Below are 20843 nucleotides of genomic sequence, written 5' to 3'. Positions count from 1 at the left end.
TCCAAGACTTCAAGTTTGCTCTTCTTTTTCAAGATTGTTAGGCTATTCTGAGTTCCTGCAATTCCATAAGAATTTTAGGATCAGCTTATTAATTTTTACAGAAAAGCCAGCTGGGACTCTGATAAGGACTGAAGTGAACCCACAGATCACTTTGGAGAGCACTGCTCTCGACAATATTAAAGCCTTTGATCCATGAACACAGGCTATCTTTCTACTTATTTAGTCTTAATAATTTCTTTCAACAATATTTTGTAGCTTTCAGAGTTTAGATGTGTGCTTTCTCTGTTAGATTTATTGCTAAATATACTATTCTTTTTGATGCTATTGCCAATGGAACTATTTTTTTATTTAATTTTTGGATTGTTCGAGGAAAGTAAATAGAAATATGACTGGTGTTTCTACATTGAAACCTTGTTAATTTGTTCATTAGTTCTACTAGCCTTTTAGTGGACTCCTTAGAATTACCTATATATAACATCATTTCATTTGTGAAGAGTTTTACTTTGTCATTTCCAGTCTGGATGCCTTTTGTTTCATCTTCTTGCTTAACTGCCTTTGATAAAACCTTCAGTACAATGTTGTATAGAAACAAGGTGAGCATCCTTGTCTCTTGTTTCTGAGATCTTGTTTCTGATCTTAGAGTGAAATCATCCAGTCTTTTGCCATCAAGTATGATGTTAGCTGCACGGTGTAGGTACCTTTCATGAGCCTGCGGAAGTTCCCTTCTATTCCAAGGTTGCTGAGAGTTTTTATCAGCAATGGATGTTGGAATTTTGTCAATTGCTTTTTCTGCATCAACTGAAATAATTATGTGGCTTTTGTCCTTTATTCTACTGATATGGTTATTGCATTAATTGACTTTTGGATGTTAAACCCTGCATTTCTGGGATAAATCCTACTTAGTTATACATCCCTTATTACACTTATAATATACCTATTGTTGAGACTCTGGGGATCACAAAATTGAAGAAAATATGGTCCCTGCTTTCAAAAGGTTACAATCAAGATGTAATAAGACATACAACACGAATGCAAAGCACCTGTGCCCCATCAAGGACAATACAAAGCACAACGAGAGCTCATAGGTAGGGGAAAGAGGGGCCAGTAAAGCTTCACAAAGAAGCAGTACTGAGCTGGACTGTCAAGGAGACTGGGAAAAGCTTACTGTAGATGGAGGGAAACCCGCACAAAGGTCCAATCATGGGGAATCCTTTTGTGGAGAAGAGAAAGAAATGGTAGTTGTCTAGAATGCTGAACAATCAGTGTCACCTGGAAATAGAGTGGGAAGGGAATCCACCCACAGCCTGGGGCACCTTCAAAGAGCTTGGCTGAAGAGGAGGTACTGAGCTCTAGTCCTGAATCACCAGGGACCAAGATGAAGAACACACTGGAGGGATGATAAGGAAGGCATCCTGCCGAGTGTGTGCACATCGGGCTCCACTTCGCCACGCAGGGGAAGTGAAAGAGGCTCAGGGATATGAGGTCGCATTCCTTAGGTCACAGAGCTGGCAATGACAGATCTGGATCTAAATCCAAGTTACACTCACTCCAAAGACCTTTATCCTCACTTTTTCCCCTCTTACAAATCAAGGAGGTTGTATGTCTCGTAGATTGAATCATGCCCCCCAGAAAAGACATGTTCTTTTTTTTTTTTTATTCACGAGTCATACAATTCATCCAAAGTGTACAATTAGTGGATCTCAGTATAATCATGGAGATGTGTATTCACCACCCCAATCAATTTTAGTACATTTTCATTCCTCCAAAAAGAAAAACCCTATAATCCTTATACTCCCTTTTACTTCTACTTAGCAATAGTGAAGTGCCTTTGTTACAACTAATTAAAGAATATTAAAATATTACTGTTAATTATATTCCATAATTTGTATTAGGTGTATTTTTGGTTATATACCACCCTAACATTATTATTTTTTTAAATTTATTTTTTATTTCTCTCCCCTTCCCCCCGCCCCATGCCCCGTTGTCTGCTCTGTGTGTCCATTTGCTGTGTGTTCTTCTGTGTCCATTTGCATTCTTGTTAGTGGCACTGAGAATCTGTGTCTCTTTTTTGTTGTGTCATCTTGCTGCATCAACTCTGTGTGTGTGTGTGGTGCCACTCCCGGGCAGGCTGCACTGTTTTCGCATGGGGTGGCTCTCCTGCGCGTTAGACTCCCCTACGCAGGGGACACCCCTGTGTGGCACGGCACTCCTTGCATGCATCAGCACGGCATGTGGGTCAGCTCACCATATCAGCCAGGAGGCATTGGGTTTGAACCCTGGACCTCCCATGTAGTAGGCGGATGCTCTATCAGTTGAGCCAAATCCACTTCCCCCACCCTATTATTAACACCGTGTAACAGTGAAGTACATTTGTTCTATTTCATGGAAGAACATTCTTAAATTTGTACTATTAACCATATCATCATCTACAACAGGACTCATTATGTTATATGGTCCCATGTTTCATCCTCTAGCTTTTCTTCTAGTGACATATACAACCCCAAACTTCCCTTTAAAAGACATGCTCTTCATGTTAATCCACATTCCCGTGGGTTAGAACCCATTGTAAATAGTCTCTTTTGCTATGTTAAGGAGAGTCAGAGTGTGGACTCATTTGTGAACAGGCTCTTGAAGGTCCTAATTAGGTGTGGCCAACTGGACCAGGGTGGCCTTCAGTGTGGACTGCTGAAAGCCTTCTAAAGAGAACCCAGAAGTCAAAGAAACCAGTGAGAGGACATCGCCCTGTGACAGGAGGCAGACAGGCAAACAAGGAACCCAAGGACTGCCGGCAGCCAGCATCACGATGCTACAGATGCTGGGAGAAGCCAGCATTGCTGCTTTCTTGACTTTGGACTTCTTATCACCTCAAAAACTGCTGGTAAGTTCTCATTGTTTTAGGTGACCCACTGTGTAGTATCTGTCATTGCAGTGTGACAAACTAAGATAGATGGAATCGTTTTTAAAGGCTCATATTTTGTGGTCTCTCTCTAAGTCAAACTCAGAATATAAACTTACTACCATCCCCCTGGTATGGGACATGACTCCTGGGGACGAGCCTCCATGGCATTGAGGGATTATTGTCAAATACCAAGTAGTGATGCCTTTGGAAAAAGACCTTGATCAAAAAGGGGAAATATTAAATACAAACGAGTTTTTATGGCTAAGAGATTTAAAAGCAAGTCAGGAGGTCATTCCACAGGTTATGCTTATGCATATCTCAGGAGGATCTCACTGACTGCCACAGTAAATAGTGCCTCAAGTAGGGGAGCTCCTGAGGTCTCAAGAGACATATGAATGTGCCACAATGATGAAAGAGGTTGTTGATGTGGGAGGAGTGGGGTGGGGTGTGGGGTATATGGGAACCTCTTAAATTTTTTTAATGTAATATTTTTTGTGATCTACGTATCTGTTTTAAAAAAGGCAATTAACTTAAAAATTTTATTTTTAAAAAGAGACATATGGACACTACAGGCAGGGCAGACAACCCCAGAAATTTGGCACTCTGTCAGTAGCTCTTATCCTGGAAAATATGATAACCTATCCACCCAATGTATCAGAGTTGGACTCATTTATAATTTTCCTACACATAATTCTTCTGCCCCTTTTATTTGATCCTATAATTAGGACTATACCTATTAAATATGTGTACCAAAGACTTAAATCATCCAGCTGTTCATATGCCAGTTGAGCCCTGAATCTCAGCAGAGTTGCAGCCAACACCTACCCTCCAATTCATTGGACTCACTGAGGACAATTAACAAAAGGATAATGACGGACCATGCCCATCCCCAAAAAACAGACTATCTACAACTGCAAGCAAGACAGTTCCATTCATCTGCCCCATGGATCTAAGCCCCCTCTCAATTGGAAGCAGAGTGGGCATCACCATCCCCAAATCCTCAAGATAGAGGAATGAACAAACATAAGAGGGGAGTGCAACTACGAACTAAAGTAGACTTATTATAATTCTAACAATGGAAGAACTTGTAACACTGACATAAAGACAGTGGTCACCAGAGGTTCTGAGGGGAGAGAGAGGGAAGAATAGGATTAACAGGGGCATTTTAGGGACACTGAAATTGTTCTGCATGACACTGCAATGACAGATACAGGCCACTACACATCTTGTCAAAACCTATAAAATTGTGTGGTGCAAAGGGCAAACTATAAGGTCAACTATAGACCATAGTTAGTAGCAATATTTCAATGGGTTCATCAATTGCAACAAATGTACCACACTAGTGAAAGATGTTGTAAATGGGGAAACGTGTGGGGAGAGGAGGGGCTGGGGTTCATGGGAATTCCCTATATTTTTAGTGTAACATTTATGTAATCTAAAGCTCCTTTAAAAATAAAAACAATAAATAAAGGTTTCATTTTCAAATTCAACTCATTTGGTAGTGGGGCCATTAGAAGCTTCTGAGCATGGCAAGGACACATGTAGAACTCTGACTTAAATAGAAGGCAGAATGGATGTCAGGAAGTGGTTGGGGAAACCATGGCAGCAGACTCAGGGGTCATCCCAACACAGGTACACACCCCCATTAGGGATATCTACGGCCTGAAAGTCTGAGTATCCACAAGAATAAAGACAGTGGTTCTTCCAGTGGCACTGACTCAAGCTCAGTAAGAGGAGCTGACACCTGGCTGCCAGGTCAGGCCTCGTGGAGAGCTGCATACACCCTGTATGCCCGCCCCCACCACGCGAACTCTTACGAGGCGTATGTAAACTGCCCGTACTCAAGTCCAGTCTTAGTCTTCTCACAACAACGTGCGCGGTGTTCTCGACTAACACATTGGGCAGGACTTGTACTGGAATCCATGTAGGGCCACTGTTTCAACTTATCTTTTCTGCAAACTCCCTGCAGTGATTCTGTAAAATCAGTCCTTTCCGCAATTCCTCTTATGCCAGGAACTGTATTTTCTTTTCAAATTAATCGGAAAGCAAAGGCTGCTGCTACCCCTTTTGTACTTGAAATGAGGTTTTCTGTATGTTTTAGCTAAACATTAACAGAGAACCTGTTGGTTAAGACTTTTCAGCAAGCTTTATGCCTCATCCCTAGCTGCTGCAAGCCAGCTCTTCACTAGAACAGGTGTAACATTTACAATAAGGAACAGGTAAGCTAGTCTCCCACAACACCTAGCTCTCCTGATCCAGTCTGGACACCCTCCGAAGGTGGACAGGGAAGACATCGTAATGATAAAAACAGCAGGTGCTAACAGGCTCATGCTTCCCTGTAGGGTGCAATTCCTCTGACCACCAGAGGGGGTCCCCACTGCCCCCCACCACACTTGCCAGGTTAAGTGACTGGAAGGAGCTAGAAGGGGGTACAGCACGTTACCTGGAGGTGCCAGGGGAGCCTGTGGAGGAGGGAAGGAGGGAAAGAAGCAGGCAGGATGTAAAACAAGGAAAATGGCCTCCAGGAAGAAGTCTGGGCCTTGCTGGCTCCTGGGAGGTAACCTCGACATCGTGAAATTTCCATGACAGGAGTCTTTGTTATACACACACACACACACACACACACACACACACACCCATGGACATGACGAGGATGGGCTCTGGAGACTAGGGGCTTGGGGCTTTGAGCCTGAGCTCTGGGGGGGTGGGAGGGGGCGCGGCTGGAGCGCTCTCCCTGGCCTGTGATGCACCTCTCACCCACGTAATGAAGCCTGAATAAAAAGCTGGCACTGGGAAGTGGCTGTGGCTCAACCCACTGGGCTCCCGCCTGCCATACGGGAGGCCCTGGGTTCACGTCCCGGGGCCTCCTTGTGAAGGCAGGCTGGCCCGCACCTGCAGAGAGCTGGCGAGCAAGATGACACAACGAAGGGAGACAAGCAGACACAGAAGAACACACAGCGAATGGACAGAGGACAGACAGCAAGCATGTGGCAAGGGGGGATAAATAAAAATTTAAAAAGCATAAAATTTAAAATAAGAGAATGTTTGGAAAAAAAAAAAGCTGGCACGATGCTCCGATGAGCTTGCCTGGCCGGCGGAACACACGGACCTGCGGACGGGTAACGTGCCCATGTCCCTCCTCTCATGGTCCTGATTCGCATCCTTTCGGCTGTGATGCACCTGCAATCCTGAGTCTAGCAGGTCCCAAGTTCTGGCAGTTACCAAACTGGAGGAGGTGGTAGGAACCCCCGAATCTGTAGCCACTTGGTCAGAAGTGAGGCGGGCCCCGGGAGCCCCTGAACTTGCAGCTGACGTGGGGGGGCCCTGTGGAGGACTGTGCCCCTGCCCTGTGAGACGCGGCCTGCTCCTGGGGCGGAGCGGGAACTGCGTGGCAGCGGGTAGCGGGCAGGGGCTGGCGAAGAGCAGAGCTGTGGGAAGGGGCCGCTGGGGGACGTCACCAGGGCTGCACTGCCTCTGCCTGCACGTTCTGATTCGGGGGCCTGGGTGGGGCCGGGGCATCCGTGGTTTTTAGCGAGAGACAGGCTGGGAACCAGTGTCTGCAATGCCTGCGCAGAGCTGCGTATTGGGTGGGCTGGGGGAAAGAATAGGGGAAGCTCCAGAAAAGCCCTGGCCCTCCAGAGCCATGACCCCATGCCCAGCACCCTACGATAAGCCCATGTGCTCCTCGCCCTTAATCCTCGGGGAACCCTGCAGGGTAGGGACCATCTTTACCCCTTTCTCACAGTGATGGCCCTGGGGCACAGAGAGGTTAAGCAACTTGTCCAAGACCACACAGCTTGGTGGATAAAGCCCAGAGGTCTGTAAGACTCCAAAGCTCCAAGGGATGGAGGAGAAGGGGGGGCCTGAGCCCCCTAAGCTGTGCTGGTCTGGGGGCTCTTTGCTGGAGGAAAGCCAGGGGCACGTGGGGTCCCCCTACAGGGCAGCCCCTGGGTTCTGGAGGGTTAACTAGACGGAACCTTCCTCAGTGCTGTTGGGAAGCTGAAGCCAGAGAGCGGAAGTGGTGTGTTCGAGATGGCGCATGCACCACGGCAAACCTCAGCCAGCTCCAAGCTTCCTGCCACCCAGACACGTGCCTGCCTCCCTCCCGTCTCCCGTGTGCGGTTCCAGGTGGCGGCCCAGGAATCCTCACGGAGCAGAGTTCAGGGACTCCCGCACCCGCCAGGACAAACGTGAGGTCCTGACTGCACAGTGGAGCATCGAGGCAGAACGATGAGCAACGAGCGGCCTGGGCTAGCGCCCCGGGAGGGGAATGCACCTAGCACTTCCTGCAGGGCTGGCCTCCTGGGCGTGAAAGAAGAGGGTGGGGGGCCAGGGTGGAAAAGCCACATGCTGTGTGAGTCCAAGATTAAGACATTCTGGAAAAGACAAAACTATAGAGTCAGTAAAGAGAACAGTGTAGCTGGGGGCTTGGGGTTGGGGGCCGGGGGAGCCCAGGGCAGGTTTCAGACAGTGGAGCTTTTCTGTATGATGCTGTAACAATGGCTGCATGGGACCACGCATTTGTCAAAACCCACAGAACGGTGAAACTCAAAGTGAACCCTCGTTGCCAGCTACAGACTTTAGTTAATAGCTGTGCATCAATATCAATATTCCACTTGAGGGGGCAGAGGGAGTTTATGGAACTCTCTGTACCTTCTGTGCAATTTTTCTGTAAATCTGAAACTGCACTAAAAAGACTCATTGGCATTACAAGCAAAAAACATGCTTTTCAAGATGTGAGGCTGGATCCTGCAACGAAGCTAAATAATAATTCCCAAGCCTCCTGAGGACTAGGCCAGCGGGTATCGGAGAAGTTCTAGGGTTTCTCTTGGGGCCAGCCACAAGTAGCTGGCTGTTTGGCCAGTCCTGCCCTTACCCAACCGTCTCCTCCATCCCGGGTTATTAGTGATAAAAACATGCTGTTTGCTGCCTCCCTTCCTGGATCTGTAAGCATCCCCGAGCCCATGGGCATCTGCGGCAAAATGTTCAGCTTGAAACTGGAAGCTCTTGACCCTGCAGACGTGCCCAGCTCTGTCTTCTGTGAGCTCCTCGCTGTGAGGAGAGGGGCCCTTACCCTCCTAAGGTAGGCAGGGCTGGCCCCTTGGCAGAGCTGCCCACTGTCTGCCCTTTTGGACCATGACAGATCCTGGAGGGTGCCGCTCTCTGGAAGAGGCTGGTGGGGCCCTCCCCGTAAGCATAGCTGAGAACTTGTATGCCGAAACACCAACACTCGGCAGAAGTTTCTCATACAATTTTGTGGTCTCTAAGTTCACACCTCATTCTGTTGCTTTTCATTTTTCTTTGATGCATCAAGACCATACAGGGAGGTTCAACAATGGCAGGGGAGGAATACCGGTGTGGGATGTTATTGACAGGGGACACATGGTTGGCAGGGAGTTCTCCAGGGCATATATCCAGGGTACATAAAAATGTTTGGATATTTTCATAGTGGTTACAATTAAAAACAACAACTGAGGGAGTGCTAAGTTCCTAGCCAGGAGAGCTCTATAACATTCCCTAAAGGAACAGCAACAATCGCCCAAGTGCAATAGCAAAGACCAAAAAAGAAGGAAGGTCCAACAATGAGCCCCTGATACTAATGACTATGCTTGTAAGCCTGTGCACCTGAAATAAGAACAAGGCCTAGAGTTGCAGGGTGCCTAAAAGCCTCCATGTTGCTCAAATGTGGCCAGTCTCTAAGCCAAACTCAGCATGTAAATGTGTTGCCTTCCCCCCAGCGTGGGACATGACTCCCGGGGATGAGCCTCCCTGGCACCGAAGGATTACTACCAAGTACCAGCTGATGATGTAACTAGAAAATGACCTTGAATAAAAGGGTCAACTCGGACCAGCAGAATATCTCAGTCTTCATATAATACCAGGAGTTAAAAATGCTTTTTGACCTGAATAAAAGGGGGAAATGGAAAGGACAAATGAGTTTATATGGCTATGAGTCTCCAAAAAGAAAAGAGCCGGGAGGTTATCAGAGGGGTCGCCCTTATGCACACCTCAGCAGAGTTCCAGAAACAGATAAAGTAGATACAACCTCAGGTATTGGTTCTTCTGAGGGCTAGAGGAGACCCACAGGTTCTATGGTCATGGCAGATGGAGTTCAGCGCCATGTTAGTTGGCTCTACTTTGGAGTTTGTGTTTCTGTGTGATGGAGCTGGACTCAGATGTGATCTTTGTTCACAAGCCTCTCATGTTACTTTTACCAGATCTGTAGTTGGCGCTGGGGTTTAGTGTATACCCAGGGGACCTGAATCTCTGGACTATCCATGTGATAGCCAGGCCCTGAGCCTCAACAGACTTGCAACTCCTACACTCTGGTTTATTGGACTTACCCCACTCAGTTAACATGGAGGTGAAGAAGGTCAACCACCACACCAGGGAGCCAAGAGTGCCTATAACTGAAAGCAGGAGAACTGCATCCAGCATCCATGTGGAATCTAAGCACCCTCTTGATATAGATGTGGAGTGGACACAACCACATTCTAAGGTCCACAGGATGGTAGAATAGAGTATGGATTAGAGTGGACTTACTGATATGCTATTCATGAACTATTGTAATTAGTAATCGAAGAAAATGTGGCATGGTTGTGGAGAAAGTGGCCATGGTGGCTGCTGGGGGTAGGGAGTGGGAGGAAGAGATGATATGTGGGGGCATTTTCAGGACTTGGAGTTGTCCTGGGTGGTGCTGCAGGAACAGTTACCAGACATTGTATGTCCTCCCATGGCCCACTGGGTGGAACATGGGAGAGTGTGGGCTATGGTGTGGACCATTGACCATGAGGTACAGCGGTGCTCAGAGATGTATTCATCAAGTGCAAGGAATGTCTCATGATGATGGAGGAGGTTGTTGTTATGGGGGGAGGAGTGGGGTGAGGGGGGTGGAGGGTATATGGGGACCTTATATTTTTTAATGTAACATTAAAAAAAAAAAGACAAAAAAAAAAAAAGACAGTAAGGGAGGGGGATTTGTAAGAGCTGCGCAACATATTGCAGCGAGGACATCAAGAGTTGACACTGAACTCTTACTGGTGCCAGCCCTGATCACTCCTCCAGCTCTGCCTCAGCTGATTCTGTTAACCACCGTGAGTGGTTAGCACGACTTCTTCTCCAGGAACAGAAGTGGTGCCCTCTGAACTGGCAGGTCCCTCCGGGCCCCCTCGTGCACGCAGCCCAGCCCATTCAGGAAGGAGCACGCATCGAGACAGAAGCCACAACCACTCGGCAACTTTTTCCAATCACAGCACATACCATATCAACTATTTGTGGGAAGGAACATTTGAAAACTCCACTCACCTTTTCTCTCTGAATGCCTGAGGGAAGTTCAATGCCTTTTGCTGCAAGAAATACCCAGCTGGACCCGAAGTTGATGTTCCTGATTTCTTTACTCCCCAGAGCTTCTATAGCATTCTTGGCATCATCATTCAACCTGAGGGCAAAGGCAGAAAGTGTGTGACACCTCACAGAAGAGGCTCCGACGGGTGAGTGCCTGTCATTTGTGTGCGTGTCATCTCCTCTGTAGACAGCAGGAGGTAAAGAAGCACACGCACTGGGTACGCAGAATTTCTAGGTAACTGTATGACAACATCCAGGACCCTGTTAGACCTCAATTTGGGGCGTACAATTTTAATTCTCAATTCTGAGGGATCCTTGTGGGTTAGTGTTTAATCATATCCTCATACCCAGCCAATAAAATGCTCTGTCCTTGCTGCCCCTTTATTTATGAAGCACAAAACAAAAATAGCAAAACGAAAGAATACTGCGTTCCCATCCTAGGGAGCTCTGCCACATTCTCTGGTGGAATGGCAATAATACCCCAAGTACAGGGCAAAGACTGGTGAAAAAGAATGGCCCTTGGATGGGCCCTTGATATTGATAACTATGCTGAGAGCCTTTTGCTCTTGAGGTTGCAACTTGGCCTAGAGTTGTAGGGTGCCTAGGAGTTGCCTCCTGAGAGCCTCCATGTTGCTCAAAAGTGGCCACTGTCTAAATCAAACTCATATGAATGCATTGCCTTCTTCCCAGTGTAGGACATGACTCCTGGGGATGAGCCTCCCTGGCACTAAGGGATTACTACCAAACACCGGCTGGTGGTGTAACTGGAAGAAAACCTTGAACAAAAGGGGGAAAAGGTAAAAAAGGAGTTTATATGGCCAAGAGACTTCAAAGTGAGTTACTTCATCAGAGAGGTACCACTTATGCATGTCCAGCAAGATCTCATAGATAACCAAAGTAGACACTGCCCCAAGCAGTGGGGTTCCTGCAGGCTCTGGAGACACCCAGGTCCTACGGTCATGACAGATAGTTCAGGAATTTGGTGCCTTGCCAGTGGGCCCTACTTTGGAGTTGGTGCTCCCAAGTGTGACAGAGTTGGACTTGAATCTCTGGGCTGCCCATGTGCCAGCTGGGACCTGAGACGCAGTGGAGTTGCAACACCTACTGTCCAGTTCATTGGACTCACCCAAGACAGCTAACAAGGAGGTGAGGATAGACAACCACCACACCAAGGAACTGAGAGTCTACCACTGCAAGCAAGAGAGTCCCAACCATCAGCCATATGGTATCGAAGCCCCTTCTCATTTAGAGGTGGAGTGGGCATCACCATCCCAGAACCCTCAGGATTGGGGAATAAAATATGAACTAGAATGGACTTTCTGGTATTCTACTATAGACTTATTGTGATTCTAGCAATGGAAAAAATTATATCATTGATGTGGAGATGGTGGCCATTGGAGTTGCTGAAGGCAGGGAGGAGGAAAAAGAAGTGTAATATGAGGGCATTTTCAGGACTTGGAATTGTCCTGAATGACACTGCAAAGACAGATACAGGACATTATATATCCTGTCATAACCTACAGAATTGAGTGGGAGAGTATAAACTACAATGTAAACTATAATCCATGCTGTGTGGCAATGCTCCAGAATGTGTTCATCAATTGCAATGAATGTATCACACTAATTAAAGAAGTTGTTAATGTGGGGAAAAGTGGGAGGTATGGGGAGTAGGAGTGGGGCATATGGGAATTCCTTATTTTTTTACTGTAACATTTTATGACATCTACGGATTTTTAAAAATAAATAAAAACTTTTTTTTTAAAAAAAAAAAAAAAACAAGGTTGACAGAATTCACTGAAAGACCAAAGCAGGTATCAAAATCTCTCCTTTATATTTGAAGAAGTTAGTGTCACAAAGAAAATCAAACAATGTCATAGTAGAATGTTGCAATTTAGAGTGAGCAGAGAAAGGAGGGCAGAAAGGGAAAAGAGAAAAAAAACAAACTAAGAATTTCCTGAAGGAGTTAAGGGAGAGTTTTTCCAAGAGAATTTCAAGGCCCCACAGTGTAAGAATGCTTCGTGAAAAAAGGGCTGTGAAGTGAATTAAGTGAAATCAGTCAGGGCAGTGCTGTGAGCCGTGGCACCACCCAGGGCTCCGTCATGCTGCAAAGCTTTTTGAGGCTCTGAGAAGTCACGGCAGATGTGGGTGTTTGCCTGGCAGAACACGTGGAGACATGCTAGCCGAGTGCTGTGCTCGTGTGTGAGCCTCTGCGCAGGCTGTGTGCACGTCGGTGTGGTGCCTTCGTCCTGCTCCTCAATGTCCTTCCCTGGTAATGTAAGTCCCACCCTATGTGTGGCTTTTCTGTCCGTCTGAATTCTCCCCCAATTAGGGTCCGCTGCGGCTTCATCCTGCTACCTGGAGAAACTCTCTAATTCTATTTCCATGCTCTAGTGTGTGGTTTTTGGATTCTTCCTTGTTATGGACTGACATTGTGTTCCCCAAAAAGACATGTTCAAGGCTTGGAAATAGGATCTTTAGGCTGTAAGTAGTTAAGGCAAGGAGAAACTGGATTGGGAGCAGGGGGCTCAATCCTGTATGACCGGGGTCCCTTACAAACACGGGAAATCTGGATGCAGTTGGGGAGAGAGAAAAGGCAGCAGCTAAGGGATAGAGGAGGAGACTGAGTGATGCCACCAGAAGGCAGGCGAGTGGCATGGACTGGACCGTCCCCTTTAGGAGCAAGCCTGCCCGTCCTGTGCTTTCATTCCCTCCCCTTAAAGAAGCCCCCAGCTCCTTGGGCTCCCTGCTCTTCCCCCGAGAAGGTTACTGCAGGAGTCTGGAAGTCTGGTCTCTCTGCCCTGCCCAGCCTGCTCTGCCGCCCTCTGCTGTGACCCGTCCAGCCCCCTCTGCCCCTGCCCAGCTGGCCATCTGCCCTCTGCTGTGACACCTCCGGCCCTCTGCTCATCTGGCTCCATCTGCCCTCTGCGGTGACTCATCTGCAGATGCTCACCTGCTCCCGTCGTGGATCACCATGAAGAGCAGGGACTTCTCAGGAGCACTCTGAATAAAGTTGATCACTGGTCCAGAGTTATCTGCTGGGTCGATGCAAATCAGCGTTAGGATTTTCTCTGTGGCCTGGGATCTCAGCCCAGATGCTGTGCTTCCTGCTTCCCTCCTGGTCCAGAGCCACCGGGAATCCTTGGATCCCTGGACCTTCTCTTGGCCATGCCAGGGCACCGGGAGTCTGTGCTGGTGAATAGTTACTGGGGTTCAGTGTGGGACCAGGGGGACAGGGCACACGGTACAGGACAGAAAGCTCTCTCCTGAAACCTGAAGTAGGAAGTTCATGGTAATAGTTCAAAGGGGTCAAGACAGGGAGCTTTGGGGGCTAAAAACAGGGCAACTGGAGCTCCTGGAGGAAAGAACCGCCTTAGAAATCAGGTCACGAAGAGTCCATCAATAGGCTGAACTGGCCCTGCCAGGGTGCTCCCTGAAATCAATAATAAAGAAACTGGCCCCAAACAGTGGCCACTCCAGAAGAGAGCAGTCACGAGAACCAACACGGACAGAACAAAGACCTGCAGAAGTGAGGACGAGGTGAGTCCAGGCAAAGCAGAGCATGGGCTGGTCTTTGCTAAGAGACGCTGGCTATACCTCGGGGAAGAGAGCCCGTGATCGCCACTTGGGGCTTACCACTTGTAACTCTGCTTACGTTGACCGCAGAGGACAAGCGGACACAGCTCTCGTGGAGAATTCAGGCATTTCTACTGCTCGTCTCCACTGTCTTTATAAAGACTTGTTTTCAATAACCCCAAGTGTTGGATATAAACAAGAGGAATCGGCACATCCAGGCTGACAGTGGCAGCCCAGAGGGGACGCCCATGGAAGGAGAATGGGCTCCTTATGGATTCCAGAAATAGGGCACCGAGCCTGCAGCAATCCAGCCATAGCCATCAGGTCTGAGGCCCATGCCATTATTTTACATTTGGTAAAAAAAAAAAAAAAGGAGATTTTCCCTTTCCTGGATGATGGCACAGAAGGAATGAGAAAAGATATTTTCTAGACAATGCCTTCAAGCTTTGTGATTTGAACTCAAATAAAACCTGAGAGGATTTATAAAAGACCATCCTAGAAAACTCACCTAAGTGGCTAGCCATTTCTTTTTCGTAGAAAAGATGAAAAGGTTTGACATTTTTGCTTGTGGTTTTAATCTTAATTTTATGATTTTAATCCATTTTAATTTTAACAGGAAAATAATTTTCTTACCACCTTTGTTTCTATCAAAATATCTTGTTTCGGTCACTTTCCCAGTTTTATCTGAAAATGAGAGAAATGGTTTTTAGAAAGAAGGTTCATATGAACCCAGGAGGCATTTGTGGCACCACAGCCCTCAAACTGATGTATTTTGGGGTCTCTCCAGGAACATGGCGGAGGGGGTGGCCCGACCTGCAGAAGAGGGGCTGCCTTCCCCAGAGGGTGCTGTCAGCATGGGTGAGAGACAGAGGACCGTGGCTCTAGACCTCCCGCAATGTTTCATCTTCACATGCTTTCCTTCTCCACCCAGTCGGCCGCCCCCTCCTCCACCAGGACCCCCACTGCGGGGCCACTCCCCCCAGAGCCCTGGTCCCAGCAAGGGAGGCTTCTGAGCTGGGCCTCCTTTGGCCCTGGGTGAGGACAGGTGCCGGGGGACTGAGCAGAGGGGCTTGCTCTAAAAACGTTGTGAAGGCTGAAACCCCTCGCCACGGCGTCCTTCCCTGGTTGCTGTGTGTGTGTACACGCACGTGTGTGTGGCAGGGGCACTGGGGCGTGCCAAGGACCAGGAGCAACCGCCGAGCCTTGTGCAGGCAGCAGGCGAGCGCCTTCCCTGGACCGAGGGCAGCTGCTCCATTCCACGCCATCCCTTTCAACTCAACCTGACCGCACCTTCAGACCCTGCAGCGGGACGGCCACTGGCCAATGGGAGGAACCACGGAGATGAGTGGAGGGTGTTCCGGGAGGAAGCAGTGGAGTAACAAGTGTCCTCCATGTACGCAGAAGCAGAAGAGCCCAGGAGAAGGGAGAGGCCAACTGGGCACCTTAAAGTTTATTAACAGCAACTTACAATAAATTAAAAAAATAAAAATAAAGTCTAAAAAAAAAATACACAAAAAACCCCAGAAACTTACGGCATCAAATCAGCAGGCCTGCTCTGCTGCTGGGTTTTTAAGAGCACAGCTGCCCAGTCGGCTGAGCCTTTATGGCTCCAGTCTTAATCCAGAGCAGAGTTCCCGCCCTCCAGGTCCATGCCAGGAAATAGAAAGAACCTCGGGGTGTCTGCTGTGTACCCTGGAGCTCGGCCTGCTGGAGATGAGTTGCATTTTCGGGAGGTTTGAAAAAAAGACAAAGGATGACCCCTATCTCTTCATATTTTAGGTTTCTTCTCTGGATCACCAACATGAACTTCTTTTTTTTTTTTTTTTTTTATTGACTTTGTAATAATATTACATTAAAAATATATATGTGAGGTCCCATTCAACCCCACCCCCCCACCCCCCCCTCTCCCCCCCCCCAACAACACTCGTTCCCATCATCATGACACATCCATTGGATTTGGTAAGTACATCTTTGGGCACCTCTGCACCTCATATACATTGGTTCACATCATGGCCCATACTCTCCTCTATTCCATCATGTAGGCCCTGTGAGGATTTACAATGTCCGGTGATTACCTCTGAAGCACCATCCAGGGCAGCTCCATGTCCCGAAGACGCCTCCACCTCTCATCTCTTCCTGCCTTTCCCCATACCCTTTGTCCATTATGTCCACTTTTCCCAATCCAATGCCACCTCTTCTATGTGGACACTGGATTGGTTGTGTCCATTGCACCTTTATGTCAAGAGGAGGCTCAGATTCCACCTGGATGCTGGATGCAATCCTCCCATTTTCAGTTGTAATCACTCTAGGCTCCATGGTGTGGTGGTTGTCCTTCACCTCCATCTTAGCTGAGTGTGGTAAGTCCAATAAATCAGATTGTAGGTGCTGGAGTCTGTTGAGGCTCAGGATCTGGCTATCACATTGTCAGTCCAGAGATTCAAATCCCCTAAATATATCTTAAACCCCAACATTAACTGCACCTCCAGCACATTAGCATGAAAGTCTTATGAAGGGAGATCCCATCTGAGTCCAGATTCATCACACATAAACTCCATTTCCAAAGAGGGGCCATCTGCCCTGGTAGTTAACCCCATCGGCCATGACCATAACTCCCATGGGTCTCTTTAGCCCTCAAAGGAACCAATATCTGGGGGTTGTATCTGCTTTATCTGTCTCTCTGACTCTGCTCAGTTGTGCATGAGGGCAAACCTTCTGCCAGCCTCCAGACTCTTTTTTAGAAACTCGTAGCCATATAAACTCATTTCTCCTATAACATGAACTTCTTATGAAACCCTTCCCCCAAAACTCTACGGCATTTACTGTCAAGGACCCCCTAGTGGCAGCTGTGATCATTTTTTCCAGTTTCAAGTCCAGAGATAATCAGCCTCCCATGGCTATTTATCTGTTTTAAAGTCTGCCATCTGCTTTTTTTTTTTTTTAAGTCTATTTTCAAAAATCTGTATTTGTCTTGTGGACATGATCCTAATTAACTTATTGTTTTTCAGTAGTTACCAGGGATTGAACCCAGCCCCGCATACATGGGAAGTAGGCACTCAAGCCACTGAGCTCCCCCTGCTCCCCTGATGAACTTACTTCTCATAATAAACCATAATCAGCAAGATGAAGCCCTGTAACATTAATTAAATATATAATTTTAATTTAAAAAGCATTAAAATATAAACTTAGACAAGATGGCGTGGAAAAATCACTCCATTGAATGTCACACTGTCTTTGAAGATCTGAGTAGAGAGCTTTAAAAGAAAACAAAAACTTACAGTTGACAATGGCGATGTTTATTCCTCTTGCAACGTTACCAGTCTTTCCCCCAATGAGCCTGAAATTTAATGTGTCATTCAGAGAAGGTCTTTGTCACGGAGTTGCCCACCTCCGCCCCCTGCCCCACCACATCCGCTCCCGTGCCCTCCACCCACCGTCCCCTCTTGGGCGTGCACTGCCCTGGCGCAGCTCCCTAGAGCCTCCCCTTCCTCTTGGTCCACACACATTGGTCCCCAGGTCCCAACAGTCTCAGTCCCTCTGGGCACCCAGACGCCAACTTTAATCACATAATCTAACAAGTGGAAAGCAAGAGGAGAAATTAATTTGTCTATCCCAGACTCTTCACAAATGTCCACTCCCTCCATCCTCAACCATCTCATGAATGCTTGCTCGCCCATTTTATAAATATGTAGTACTAGGCGGTGGATCCCGCCTGGCCTCTGACCTTTCCCATCAGCACACTGATGGAGGCATGGCTCCACCCTCAGAGGGCCTTTGTCCAACCATAAAACTGAATCTGGTTATCTCCTTAAAAAAATACCTTCTAGTACTTCACGGAATTTCCACTTTTAAGTTGGCGATGAGGAAGTGTCAAATTCAAGAGGACTGTTCCCTAAAACGGTCATTTAGAAGACTCAACAATTCTCCTGGAGGTGGGAATTCCAACGGCAGAGCTTAGGGTATCTGTGGATGCCACGCATTGTCAGACTTAGAGGCCATGCAATGCTAGTCTCATGAAATGAGCTTGGGAGCTCTCCTCCTCTTCCCATCCCTTGGAATAGTGAAGATGGCATTGTAATATTTTGCTCCTTACATGTGTAACTGAATTCTCTGTGAGCTTTCTAGGCTCTTAGACAATTTTAGAAAACATTCTGTAAGAACTTGAAAGGAGAACATTCTGTAAGAACTTGAAAGGAAAACTTTCATTTCTACTCTTGGAAAACTGGGTAACCTGAACCTATCCTCTCACAGAGGAAAACAGAAGGATGGGAGAAATTATTTTTAAAGATCTGCTTGAATGGACTGATGACCTTGATTTCTCAGGCAGTGATCCTGGTGGTTAAACTACTGTCCTGATGGAAGCACTCACTGGTTCTGACACGGTACCTAAGACGCTGAGTGGTGCTTCTGGAAAAAGACCTCATGGGACCAGGGGCAAGAGGTGGATGCTGGGCCCACCAAGGGTGGGGCTGGATGAATTCCCCCACGTCTTACTTGGGTTGGGACCACAAAGGGTTGGACCCTTCTGAAATGGACAGATTCCTAGAGAAATATAACTTAACAAAATGGATACAGTAAGAAATAGAAATTCTGAACAGTCATTTTAAATAAAGAATCTCACAAATAAGACTCCAGGCTCAGATGGACTCACCAGCAAATTCTTTCAAGCATTTAAGGAAGAAAGTCAGTTTAAAAGAGATTCTCATCCCCGGGAGTCATGTCCCATGCTGGGTGGAAGGTAATGCATTTACATGCTGAGTTTGGCTTAGAGAGTGGCCACATTTGAGCAAGATGGAGGCTCTCAGGAGGTAACTCTTAAGGCACCCTGCAGCTCTAGGCCTAGTTCATATTTCAGGCATACAGGCTCACAAGCATAGTCATCAGTATCAAGGGTTCATCACTGGACCATCCTTCTTTGTTGGTTTTTGCTGTTGAACTTGGGGGATTGTTGCTGTTCCACTGGGGAATGTGACAGAGCTCCCCTGACTAGGAACTCAGCACTCCCTCAGTTGTTGTTTGTAACTGTAATTACTATGAAAATACCCAACGTATATCCTAATATTTTATGTACCCTATATGTTACCCCCCAGCATGGGACATGACTCTCAGGGATGAGCCACCCTGGTGCTGAGGGATTACTACCAATCGCTAACTGGCGATGCAACTAGAAAGAGACCTTGAATAAAAGGGTCTACTCAGACCAGCAGAATATCTCAGTCTACATGTAGGATCATGTGTTAAAAACTGCTTTTTGACCTTGAATAAAAAGGGGAAATGGCAAAGACAAATGAGTTTATATGGCTAAGAGTCTTCGAAAAAGAGTCGGGAGGTCATCAGAAGGGTTGCACTTACACACATCTCAGTAGGACCCCAGAGACAGCCAAAGTAGATACAAACCTAGGTACTGGTTCTCTTGAGGACTATGGAAACACACAAATTCTATGGTCATGGCAGATGGATCTGGAGTGCAGTGCCATGTCAGTGGGCCCTACTTTGGAATTTGTGTTCCTGAGTGTGATGGAGTTGAACTCAGATGTGACCTTTCTACACATACCTTTTCTGTCACTTTTACTAAATCTGTGGTTGGCACTAGGGTTGGAGTATGCTCAGGAGATTTGAATCTCTGAACTGTCCATGTGGCAGCTGGGCCCTGACACTCAGTAGAGTTGCAACTCTTACTCTCTGGTTCACTGGACTTACCCAGGTCAGCCAATAGGGAGGTGAAGATGGTCAACCACCACACCAGGGAACTGGGAGTGCCTATAACTGCAAGCAGGAGAATTGCATCCATCATCCATGTGGGATCTAAGCCCCTTCTCGAAATATAGAGGTGGAGTGGAATCACCATCCCAGGGTCCCAAAGGATGGAGGAATAAAATATGGATTAGAGAGAACTTACTGATATTCTACTATAGAACTCTTGTGACTAGTAATGAAATAAATTGTAGCATTGATGTGGAGAAAGTGGCCATGGCAGTTGCTGAGGGCAGGGAGAGGGAAGAAGCGATGTAATGTGGGGGCATTTTTGGGACTTTGAGTTGTCTGAACTGATATTGCAGAGACAGATGCTGAACATTATATATCCTGCCATATACTGGGGGAGAATGTAAACTACAGAGTAAATTATTATCCATGTGGTGCAGTGGTGCTCCAAAATGTATTCACCAAATGCAATGAATATGCCACAATGATGAAAGAGGTTGTTGATGTGGGAGGATTAGGGTGGGGGGGATGGAGGTATATGGGAACCTCTTATATATTTTAATGTAAAATTTTTTGTGATCTATGTCTCTTCAAAAAATAATAATTTTTTAAAATGATGGGGGTCGGGAGGTGGGGAGTGGTTATATGGGAACATCTTATGTTTTTTAATGTAACATTTTGTGTGATCTATTAGCTTTTAAAGAAGATAATTAAGAAATAAAATTAAATTAAAAAGAAGAAAAGAGATTCTACAGAACAGAGTGAGCACTTCCCAAATTGTAGAATGAAGCTAGAATATTTCAAATCCAAATAAGAAAAAATGTTACAGGTCAAATTCATTCATGAGCTTAAATGTAGAAATCTAAAACCAAATAGGAGCAAACCAAGTCCAGCAACATATAAAAGGTATAGAACATTATGACCAAATTGCGATCATTCCAGGAATGTCAGACTGGTTAAACATTAGAAAACCAATCTATACAGTTTTCCATATTAAGAGAAAAAAGGAGAAATATTATATGATCATTCTGATAGACACAGAAAAAGATCTTGTATTATATATCTATTCATGGCTTTAGAAACCACAAGAAAGCAAGTAACTCTGAACAAACTAGGAAGAGGAAATTTCTTTTACTCTATAAAAGATATCATAAAAAACTCATACAAACATTATACTTAGTGGTAAAAGTTTTCCCAATGATATCAGAAACAAGCCTCCCATTACACTGCTTATTTCCAGCATTGTACTAAAGGTTCTAGTCAATACAGTAAGGCAAGAGAAAGAAATAATATAAAAAGGTTACAGTTGCACAGAGAAAATAAAAAA

The 20843-nt window shown here is 46.5% G+C and overlaps 1 protein-coding gene across 5 annotated transcripts in view; it reads right to left on the bottom strand.

Moving 5' to 3' along the window:
• The window catches only part of BACE2 (beta-secretase 2), a 221883-nt gene that overhangs the window by 2144 nt on the left and 198896 nt on the right, over window positions 1–20843 (bottom strand). Inside the window, exons 11-14 of one of the 5 annotated variants that reach the window (XM_071214980.1) lie at window positions 17092–17150; window positions 14450–14500; window positions 13194–13278; window positions 10205–10337 (exon numbers count right to left, since the gene is read on the bottom strand). In XM_071214980.1, coding sequence (XP_071071081.1) covers window positions 10205–10337; window positions 13194–13278; window positions 14450–14500; window positions 17092–17150 — 328 coding nt within the window. Of the gene's footprint in view, window positions 1–10204; window positions 10338–13193; window positions 13279–14449; window positions 14501–15405; window positions 15524–17091; window positions 17151–20843 lie in introns of those variants that run through there. The other 4 variants (XM_071214981.1, XM_071214982.1, XM_071214984.1 and 1 more) reach the window with 4 other exon arrangements.

This window comes from Dasypus novemcinctus, chromosome 4 (genome assembly GCF_030445035.2).
Source record: "Dasypus novemcinctus isolate mDasNov1 chromosome 4, mDasNov1.1.hap2, whole genome shotgun sequence".
Taxonomy (NCBI): Eukaryota; Metazoa; Chordata; class Mammalia; order Cingulata; family Dasypodidae; genus Dasypus; species Dasypus novemcinctus.
The sequence above is the reverse complement of the archived record's forward strand: the minus strand, read 5'-3'. Positions and strand labels throughout refer to the sequence as shown.